Raw genomic sequence first — 10,620 nt, 5'->3', positions numbered from 1 at the left:
CTCACAGATGTGGCGTTCACTTTTAAGGCATATTCCCTATCATGGCCATTAAATCCATGTAATGGTGCCAAGATGTTCCCAAAGACAGGAGGCGTGTATAAAATATGAAGCATGCTGTGCTCCCGAAGAACATTCTCAAAACTTACTTCAAATATGTATTTTGCAACACACGCTGCACATCCAGAAACATAAAGCTGTAAAGTTTTAAAGACAGAACCCTCAGTGGTGAAACAAACAGCTTGTGGAAATACAAGACATGGCAAGCAGAGCTGAAATAAAGACGGCGTCTTTTAATTGGATATGCACAACATACAGAACTCTGTAATCGTAGGCATTTTTCTGTTTTTAACAAGCCTCTCTTCACTGGGAGCAATAGAGAACCTCTGGATTTATTTGTTAGGTTTCCTCTTTTCATTGCATTCCTGCTGAGACAATTTTGCACAGCCTATAGAAAACAGACCATATATTTTTCAAACTGCCAGACTCATAAAAAGACAAAAAAAGGCACAGGTCTTAATCTACAATTTAATGAGCGAAAACGGAAGAAATGACATGCAGGGAGTCATCTTTCTTCTCTGTGCTCTGCCTGCTGACACCAATAACCCGTGGCCGGCGTAATGCCCCCAGTTGTGACACGCTGTGTAATAGCAAATGAAAATTTCTCCAGGGATTTTCTCCCACAGGCAATTATGAAGAATGATGACACTTTAACAATAGCCGGATCACAGCGCTCAGCTTTGTCATCATGAGTGAATCCTATTACGCCGCATCATAATGGGCGTCTGTGACAACAGAAAGACAATGAGTATCACAAGACATCTCTCTGCGCTGGAAACAAAGCTTATTTCAGACGCCTCGCCATCCGAGCCGCTCTTTGTGTCAGCGTACGACTCCCAATTGTTTTCTCCTCAGCGAGTAAATGCCTGGACTTAATGTGGTTCTGCTGCTCAGAGAAATGATACTCCTAACACTTCAAATACATATTTCTCTGCTGTTTATAACACATAAGATTACAGTGAGTCTAAATAAGTATGCTTTATTCTGTCTCTACACATGCAGTACAATGGCTCCATGCTACAAACATTTCTGGGTTGCTTGAACATCTTGATAAGATTGAAGATGCTACTTTGGCTTTGAACAATGAGAGGCTGTTTCAGTTCACTCCATGCAAGCCTTTCCTCCAATCCCACATACCTAGATAGCTGGCAATTTGGGCAATAAACACTTAAAGGAAGGCCCCCCTCCCTCATCCCAACGTCTGAGTTTGAGTCACTTTGTCGGATCAGAAAGGCCACAGACAATGATAGAAGAATGTTTAAGGAGAACTGGGACATTGGATCAAAGACTATCATGTGTTATTGTTTGGCAACTCATGCAAGTTAAAATGCGTTTCAATTAAAACATCCATGTTAGATGGGAGGCTTTAAATGTCATTCCAGGAAAATAACTCCCTAAAAGTCACATTTTTCAGCATGACCTCAACTGTAAAAGCAGAAAGGAGAGGTAAAGCAACAGCAGAAGATATTCTCCTTTCTTTTTACCCTCAACTGGCCCAAGTTAAATCTGCTGAATGGAACAATGTCGCTGGTGTTTCAGAATCATCTGTATCTTATCACTGGGGAAAAAAAATCCCCCTAAACAGAAAAACGTGGAGAGCCAGACTTCTCCTTCAAAGAGCCTCCAGAGTGGCTGTTGTCTTTGAGGAGGGGAGGAGGGGATTGCTTTCAGCGGCCTCAGCCTGGGACTGGTTCTCATCATTTTGACAATAAAACTCAAGGAGTTGAAACAACGCAATGCTTCATGAAAAAAAAACGAAAGAGAAAAAATGAGGGGGCTAAGAGAGTTCCGCTGGTCTGTGCTGAATTGCCCCCCCCCCTCTTAAAATCTGAAAGTTAAAAAAGGAGGAGGAGGAGAAGAGCGGTGACTTTAGGAGAGCTTTGGAAAAGCTTTGGGGGCTTTAATTCCTCTCTGGCACCCTGGGGGCTCAAGGACGGGGGGACCAAAGGGCTTGAAATGGTTCAAAGATGAATGAGTTATTGTGCTTTAAATTCCCAGAGGTTTGTTTTTGTAGTGTCGGGGGGTTTATTGCAGCAGTTTGTTGCCTTCTTTATGCATGAAGATCTGACAAAGGACAATGAATAAAATGTGACATGAAGAAAGTTCATTTCACACTATTGAGTATAAAATAATACCTAGGTGACTTGAGGCACTTACTTTTTTTGTGGACTACATAAAAGAAGTATCGTCAAATCGGTTCATGTCATTTCATCTCAACAGACAAAGAGATGTTTCTGTAGCAAAAGAGCGTATAAGTCATGTATTGAAGAAAGGCGGGCAGTGCATGCTTCAATCAACAAGGCAGAATGATTAGTAACTCTATTGTATGTATATATTTACAGACAAATCTGTACACTTTTTACATTTTGTGACTGATGCAATAAAAAAGAGTCTTTAAAAAACACCAGGTGGTATAGTCCTCTCACATGTCAGCGTTGGTGGAGACCTGTGATAACCTGGGGCCAGAGTCAATCTCAAAGCGGTAGTGGTATCCCTCCCACACTTCTCTGCAGGCATCACGCAAGTCGTATATCCGCTTCTTGATGCCCTTGCGGTTGAGATAAAGTACAAAGAGGAAGATGAGGCCCACAAAGCCGAGGACTATACCCAAGAAGACATAAGAGGTCTGCAGAGCGAGGTCTGCACCTGAGCTCCTCTGGTGGCATCCCAAAGTCAGCATGCCCAAAGAAAGCATGGATGTGTTCCTCATGCTGACTGGGAAGGCACACACAAGTCCCTCAGCATCTCTGATGCGTCCCTGGGATTTGTTGAGCCACTGGGCAAAAGGTTCAATTCCACATTTGCACATGAACGGGTTCTCTCCCAGCAGGAGAGTGGCTGCAGGCATGGAGTCCAGCTCTCTCAGTCCCTCCTCAGGCATCGTCTTCAGGGCGTTGAGGGACAGATCCAGCTCCTCCAGACCCTCCATACCTGAAAAAGTAGCGTTGTGGATGGCCACTAGAGAGTTGTTGGAGAGTTGTAAGCGCTGCAGGCTGCTCAGGTGGGAGAAGATCCGCGCAGGTAAGAGGATGAGGCTGTTGTGAGACAGGTCCAGACCCTTCAGGTTCCCCAGAGAGCTCCAGCGGAGGGAGGTGGCTAAGTCCATCACTGAGGAGTGGTTGTAGAGGGCTCGGCTCAGGTTGAGCTCCCGCAGAGATTGGCTCTGCACGGTGAAGGCCTCAGGGTGGATGACTGCCAGCTGGTTGTTGCTCAGATCCAGAGAGCGGAGGCTGCGGAGTCCTGTGAACGTGTGCGATTCCACCTCAGAGATCCTGGATTGGAGGACATCCATGAGATATAAGTCACACTTTTGAAATACACACAAGAGCAAGAAAGAATAGGAGAAGTTGCCACACAGAAATACAGGGCTAACATATCTTTGACCAACATTTAAAAGAAATTCGAATATGTTCGGAAAGCCAATGAAACCTCATTCTGGTGTGAAAAATGAGCAAAAGCATAACTGATGTGTTCCTGCTCAGATTTAAAGAGGATGAACTAATGTGTAGAACACAGAATATTCCTATAATCTCAAGGAACAATAGGCATTTCTAATATTGGATGTATAATTTGCACATAATTATATGTAACATTGAGAGGATCCAGCAGGAGTCTTACCTGTTATTGCTCAGAGAGAGGTTAGTCACATTATCCAGCCCTCTGAAAGACTCCGGACCGATCCGCCTGATCTGATTCCCAGTTATAAACAGATTCCTGGTGTATCCGGGGATCCCTGTCGGGATACTCCGCAGGTCTCTGGAGACGCACTTCACGGTGTGAGCCGCCTCGGAGCACTCGCAGCGCGGAGGGCACGACGCGTAAACGGAGCCGATCAGCGCGCAAAGAACAACGTGCCTCGCTAGATCCAGCATGTTGGAGAGAGAGATGTGAGGTCCGGGAGGAGAAACCAAAAGAGAAGTGTTAACGATCAGCTCCTCCGACACGTCATGACCGTCTGTCGTCCCGGCTGGGAATGCGCTTCAACTTTGCATGTGTGCAGAAAGTGTGGCCGGGAGGCAGGGGCCGATTTCCATGAGAACAAAACCGGGGGTCGCGCTGATCAGAGGGGGTGTTTGATCCTTTAGCCGAGGCGAAGCGGGGCGTCGCTTCTGCTGCAACAATGAAGTTAAAAGGACCATCGAATAGTGCGATGATCTGCGGGGAGGGGCTTCACTCCTGCATGCACTCCGGCCGGATCCACGAGATCTTCCTCACAGCCCCGAGGAGACACTGCTGGCACGAGTGACAGATGAGGAGGAGAAAGTGTAACAGCTCTCTCTCTCTCTCTCTCTCTCTCTCTCTCTCTCTCTCTCTCTCTCTCTCTCTCTCTCTCTCACTTCATCATATCTACTATTATCCAATAAGATCATATGACGTCAGTTGTGTCCCTCAGTAAAGAAGTCCCGCACACCTGAGCCCAACAGTTGGTGTACGGATCTGGAATTGGGTGTGTGCAGAACGAGGATTTATCAAATGTGTGCTTCTCATAATGAAAGTCTACAATGTTTGTATTTGTGTTACAGTAGGGGAGACCGGGGTGGGATGTCATATTTTAATCAGTTTGAATTGTCATCATTGATGCATCTTTTATTTTTATTTTTTAAAGTTATATTTTTGGGCCTTTTTGCCTTTATTCTATAGGACAGCTGAAGAGAGACAGGAAATGTGGTGAGTGGAGAGCGGGGGAAGACAATCAGGAGATGGTCGACCAGCCGGGAATCGAGCCGGCGACCCCAGCGACGAGGGCTGTGGCCTCTGTACATGGGGCGCTTGGACCGCCAGACCACCAGTGCCCCCATTGATGCATCTTATACACACAAACCAACCCAAAGTCCATATCTATAAGTTTTATTAAGAACACATTCAAACACCAGACTGTGGGTCATTAAAAGAAGTCTGAAGAACTGAGACCACAGCAGGGAGTATTTATGGAGAAGATGATGTCACACTGCCCTGCATGCTTGGATGCAGTGCATCTTCTGAGGAAGGCCTTCAGTTTGTTTACTGTTGCGTTGCTCGGTGGCTTAAGTCTGGATTATACTTTTGTATGAAATCTACAATAGCATATGCAGGTTATAGGTTCACGTAGCCCTGAAGCCTATACAGACTTACGTGGGACCATCACCAGATCCGTGTCCGGTCTATATCCAATCAGCTGCGGTCCGGAGCAGGACTGCAGGACAGTTGGAGTCATGTGACTGTAATCACTGAATCAAGGATTCTCCTCCTCCTCTCCTCATCCATGTTGTCTTTCTGGTCCTCTGTAAACCTCTGACCTGTTGACTCCAGGCCTGGCTCCGCTCATCATGACGGTTTGTTGTTGTAGTTAAGTGAAATACGATCTGGTGATAACACAGAGTGTTTTATTCTGAAAATTAACCGGATGTTTTCATTTTGTTTTGGTGAAACCTGACTTCCTGTCCCGCTCCATCTGCTCTGTTGTGATTGATGCGTCGTACTCCGGCATCCAGCAAGAATAGAAGTCTTGCGTATCTGATCCGGGGGACTCCGACCTGATCAGAGTCACAGCCGGAACTCAAAAGAGCGGATCCAGTGGAAGTTAACAGATAGACTAGAATAGAAACCTATCAGATCCGGTGCTGTTACGGATCGGAGACGGACCGGACACGGATCTGGTGGAATTTGGCCGTTAGACTGACGTGGACCTCCTCAATGTTGCATGAATGCAACAAGCTCTGAACCCTGAACCAGCGGCCGTCCGTCTCCTCCATCTCATCTCTTTTCTTCTTTACAATAATTAGATGATCTTCTTGTGTAAACTTAGAGCTTCTTGGCAAATTTGATGTTATAATGCTAAATAACAGTCATGTGACAACTAACCCAACTTGAGCTATTGACAAAAAGTTAGCAAGACATTAGCTCCTCTTTTAAATCAGTGTTTGACGATGAGCTGCCACATCGCACAAATGCTTATTAAGAACATGAAAATCTGACTCCTGAACAAATGTTCTCCTTGTACCAATGCTTTCTATGTTTCACTTGCAATTATGTCAGATATTTGTTATGTGTCAGAGGGGCAGCCTCTCGATTTGTTAAAGTTATTATGACCCTGGTCTCCCCTACTTTGTAAAAGGTTTAAATCAGGCACTAGTTTTGTTTTGTGGATAAGGTTTCTGAGATTATTTCTTTTTGCAGTGACTTCTCCATGACTTCTCCATTTATTAGTGAGTGAGTCTGGTGTCCCCTGTCATTCCCACCTACCCAGGTGGTATGTTAAAAGAGGGGGGAGGGGTGTTTGGGGTCCAGACTGCGAAGCCTTTGACGTCCCTTCTCTTGAATCCCAGATACTCAGCAGGATAATGGCCACTGAGTGGGACTTTGGCCACTTGATAGCCGATTATCAAAGCTGTGATCGCTTCCCTTCCTTAATGTGGATTCTGACAGCTTAATACGATGATCACAGGAATCACTTCAGAGTGTATTTACAAAAACCTAAGACTGAGCAGGAGGAGACTCTGCCTTTCATTCATGAAATCTAGACTAGAATTTAAAATCCTTCTTCTGACCTACAAAGCTCTTAATGATCAGACACCTTCATATCTTAAAGAGCTCATAGAGCCATATTACCCCTCTAGAACACTATGCTCCCAACATGCAGGCCTGCTGGTCGTACCTAAAGTCTCTAAAAGTAGTATGGGAGGTAGAGCCTTCAGTTATCAGGCCCCTCTCCTTTGGAATCATCTACCAGTCAGGGTCTAGGAGGCAGACACCCTATACTTTTAAGAGTAGGCTTCAAACTTTCCTTTTTGATAAAGCTTATAGTTAGAGCTGGATCAGGCTTGGACCAGCTCTTAGTTGTGCTGCTATAGGCTTAGACTGCCGGGGGAACTGGCACACTGAGCTGTATCAGTCTACACGTCACTAACTTTAAATCTTCCTGCCCCATTAAAGTCCCTAACTGTAGATCTTGAGCTCCCTTGGCTCTCCTCTGGATTGTTGCTACTGAGGACGTGCCAGACTCCAGCTGCTTCAACTATTAATATCAGTCTCACCTTTATTGTCACTGTAACAAAGCTCAAGTTAATTTTAGAACAGCTCGACTCCAACTGCTTTAACTGACATTATAATTCCTACCTTTATTATTATCATTATTGCACATGCTGATATTAAACCTGCTTACACGGTTATTATTCTGTCAGACTCATGTATGAGTTGTTTCTGACTCTCTTCATCTCCCTCTATCCCTCTCTCCAACACGGTCTCAGCAGATGTGTGTCTAACATGAGTATGGTCCTGCTGGAGGTTTCTGCCTGTTAAAGGAAGTTTGTCCTTGCCACTGTAACTTGCTAAATGCTGCAGAGTGCTCTGCTCATGGTGGATTAAGATGAGGTGAAGTTTCTTGTATTTTTTTTATTAAATTCAAGACTTACCTTTTTAATCTTGCTTTGAGTTTTGGGGTAATTTGTTTTTATTATTTATTTTTAGCCCTGGACTGCAATATTATAACCATTGTTTTAACAACATTTGTTTCTGATGTTTATCTTTCTATCCTTACTTATTTTATTGTATTGTTTTTAATTTATTTTGAAGTATTTTATCCATGATTGTCTTTTATTCTGTCACCATTTCTGTTGCTTTTTGTCTCTGTTATTCTGCACACGCTGTTCTGATGTCCAGAGGCAGAGAGTTCCACAGCCTAGGGGCATAAAAACAGAAAGCCCTCTGGCCGGTACCTCTGTGAGACACACGAGGAACATTTAAAAGGGAAGCTTTAGAGGTCCTAAGTGATCGGGCTGGAACCTAAAATGACAGGAGATCAGTGATGTATGGAGGAGCAAGGCTGTTAAGAGCTTTAAAAACAAGTAAAATGACTTTAAAATCAATTCTAAAAGGAACAAGGAGCCAGTGCAGAGTTTTTAAAAGAGGGGTGATGTGATCGGTTTTCTTTCTCCTTGTTAAAACTCTGGCAGCAGCGTTCTGAACAAGCTGCAGTTTCTTGAGAGACTTTTTGGGCAGGCCTGTAAAAAGGGTGTTGCAGTAATCAATGCAGCTTGTAATAAAAGCATGAATTAAAATTTCGGCATCTTTCTGCGATAAAAAAGGTTGGACTTTTCAAATTAAAATCTGAATTTAAAACCACTCCCAGGTTTGTGACCTTTGATTTAATTTGTTAATATCTCTCAGAGGAGTTACATTCCTTTCATCATCCCTTCTGCTGACAGTCTTAAAGACATTAATGTTATAACTCAATGAGTGAAATCCATGTTAAAAAAGAAGAACACACAGGATTACAATAATAGATCTTTATTGATGTTATAGCAGTCTGTTATAAACTCATTCAGAATTCAAACAATCACTTGCAGGAGTCTTTAAAATTTTCCTGTAGGCAACTTGAGCCTCAGCACAAAAGATGTTTTCAGGATTAGGGAAACAAAAGCGCATTTTGAAATCACAAACTGCAATAAGTGTATATGGATGGTGATGGTGGCACTAATAATGGCATCCCAACTGTCTTTTGTCAGCTGACCACAGGTCTCCACATTCCTGGATCTGGCTCTTGGATACAACAAGGCACCGCAGCAGGCAACATCTAAAACCATTCAAATGATCTCCACGTCATACGGCATTCCTTCCACCTCCATGTTTTTTTTATAGTTATTTCATACAGCCACATTCAGTATGATTAGACAGAGACAGGAAGTCTCACTACCTCTTTATCCCAGATTTCTCTTTTTTAACAAATGATGCACTGAAGATGGATTTCCACCAGAAACAACAGGAACTATTGGTCCCTACTTCGACCAGAGGAACTTTACCCCTGAACTATGTGCGTTTTGACTGGTGGACCCAGGGTTTAAATTTAGTTCAGCGGCAGTTAATCTCCCCCCTAAATAGACCCTGCTAGGGGGGTAGTACTTTTCAAAGGTCCCGGGACTTTTGGGGGGCAGGGCCTGCAATGCTGAACGTGTCTGATTGATAGATTAACCAGTGTTTTTATTCCGCCCTCCGTCCACAATAACATCACACACATCTGTGATTCTCTTGATTTCTCTTTCTTTCATTAGTTTTTATTTGTTCTATCTTTTTTGTATGTGTGTGTACTTTTCAAAAGAAGAAGCTGTGATTCTCTTGATTTAGCAGCTTGTAACAGTAGTCTTCTCTCAGCCCACCGTGAATGCGTCTCTCCCGGTGTTACGGTTTTAAAAGTGACCCTGTAAACTGGAGACCTTCAGCTGAACGTGTCAGTGTGTGTGGAGTTTACACAGCTGTTGAAACACAGAGGGAGTTCCTGGGAATGCAAACTAGTTTAGTTTTTATTAAGATTTCAAAATATCCTCATCAGATATTTAATGATCGTCTAAAGACGTTTATGAGGGATGCATCCGGCTGAAAGTCTCCAGTTAACAGGGTCGCTGTTTAAACCAAACACCGGCCGATCTCTGCCACAGCTTTTTGAGTTCAAAAGGATTTTAAAGCCGTGTTGAAATGTCTTTGCTACTCGCGCTTATCTCCTCTCACGTGTTGATTCAGTGAATCCATCTGTGATGAAATATAGCACCATCTAAAACAGAGCCAGCTGAGTCTCTTCATGCTAACAAGCTAACTGTTGTGTTGCTCATAATGATACCTGCCTGTCCGTCTGCTTCTATGGGGTCATCTGTGATGAATGGCAGTCCTCTTTGTGTTACTGCCCTCTACTGGTCTGGTGGTGTAGTGCATTTACTTTTTTTTTCCTCCGTACTTCACTGGCCTGATTTGCACAATCTACCTGAGACTTCGCAGACAATAATGGGGGCACAGGAACCTTTTAGTTCAGGGTAAAGTAGTTCAGGGGGTTAAAGACCCTGGAGCTTTTGGTCGAAATGCACCTTTAGTCCTACTTCGAGGAACTAAAAGGTTCCTTCAGCTGTGTCAACAATGAATGGGAGGCCATTTATTAAACAGGTGACATTTGTTTTAGTTTCAGCTTCTTAACTCTGTTGTTTCCACTCGTTTCCACGTCACCTGATGTTTAGCACAGAGACCTTAGATTCAAGCTACACATGTTTTCAGGCTTTATATTTTCTCTCTGGTACCTTTACGATATTCAGCTCCAGAAACTCTGTCTTTAGCCTCCTCCACTGTTGCTATGCTACAAAGTTGTCTGTGTTTCTATAATTAAAATGACAAATTAAAAACATGGTCATATGTTCATGCTGTAAGTTTGTGAACACACCATTCAGAGCATCCAAACTCATCCTGGGATAACTCAGACAGAAGTTTACCCACATTTAGAACTGGTGTCCAACATTTTAACCAATATGTTTTTAAAATACAATACAGAACTCACTGTCTTAGAAATGACCAGATTAATATCTACTTGGTCTCAAGAGGGTTGTCAAGAGTATTAAAATATGGCAGCATAAGCATCAGCATTACATTCCTTCAATCACATAGTAGTTTATTAAGGTGCAGTCTAAGTTTTATAACGTCTCTCCAAACCTGAAAGACATTGGGGAATTTAACTTTGACCCTGTTTCCTCAAATAGTTCTTGTGTTAAGTTTCTGCAGTGAAAATGAGGCTTTAACATAACATCTCTGCTGCAGGGTTGCAAAACATCC

At 43.4% G+C, this 10,620-nt stretch overlaps 1 protein-coding gene across 1 annotated transcript; it reads right to left on the bottom strand.

The window, feature by feature from the left end:
* Nucleotides 1-270: 270 nt before the first annotated feature.
* tpbga (trophoblast glycoprotein a) lies at nucleotides 271-4,315 on the bottom strand. The gene is made up of 2 exons (XM_034705069.1): nucleotides 3,676-4,315; nucleotides 271-3,329 (listed from the first exon to the last, which is right to left on the bottom strand). The coding sequence occupies exons 1-2, from the start codon at nucleotides 3,927-3,929 to the stop codon at nucleotides 2,480-2,482; spliced, it is 1,104 nt and encodes a 367-aa protein (XP_034560960.1). The 5' UTR covers nucleotides 3,930-4,315; the 3' UTR covers nucleotides 271-2,479.
* Nucleotides 4,316-10,620: the final 6,305 nt, after the last annotated feature.

This window comes from Notolabrus celidotus, chromosome 16 (assembly GCF_009762535.1).
Source record: "Notolabrus celidotus isolate fNotCel1 chromosome 16, fNotCel1.pri, whole genome shotgun sequence".
NCBI lineage: Eukaryota > Metazoa > Chordata > Actinopteri > Labriformes > Labridae > Notolabrus > Notolabrus celidotus.
The sequence above is the reverse complement of the archived record's forward strand: the minus strand, read 5'-3'. Positions and strand labels throughout refer to the sequence as shown.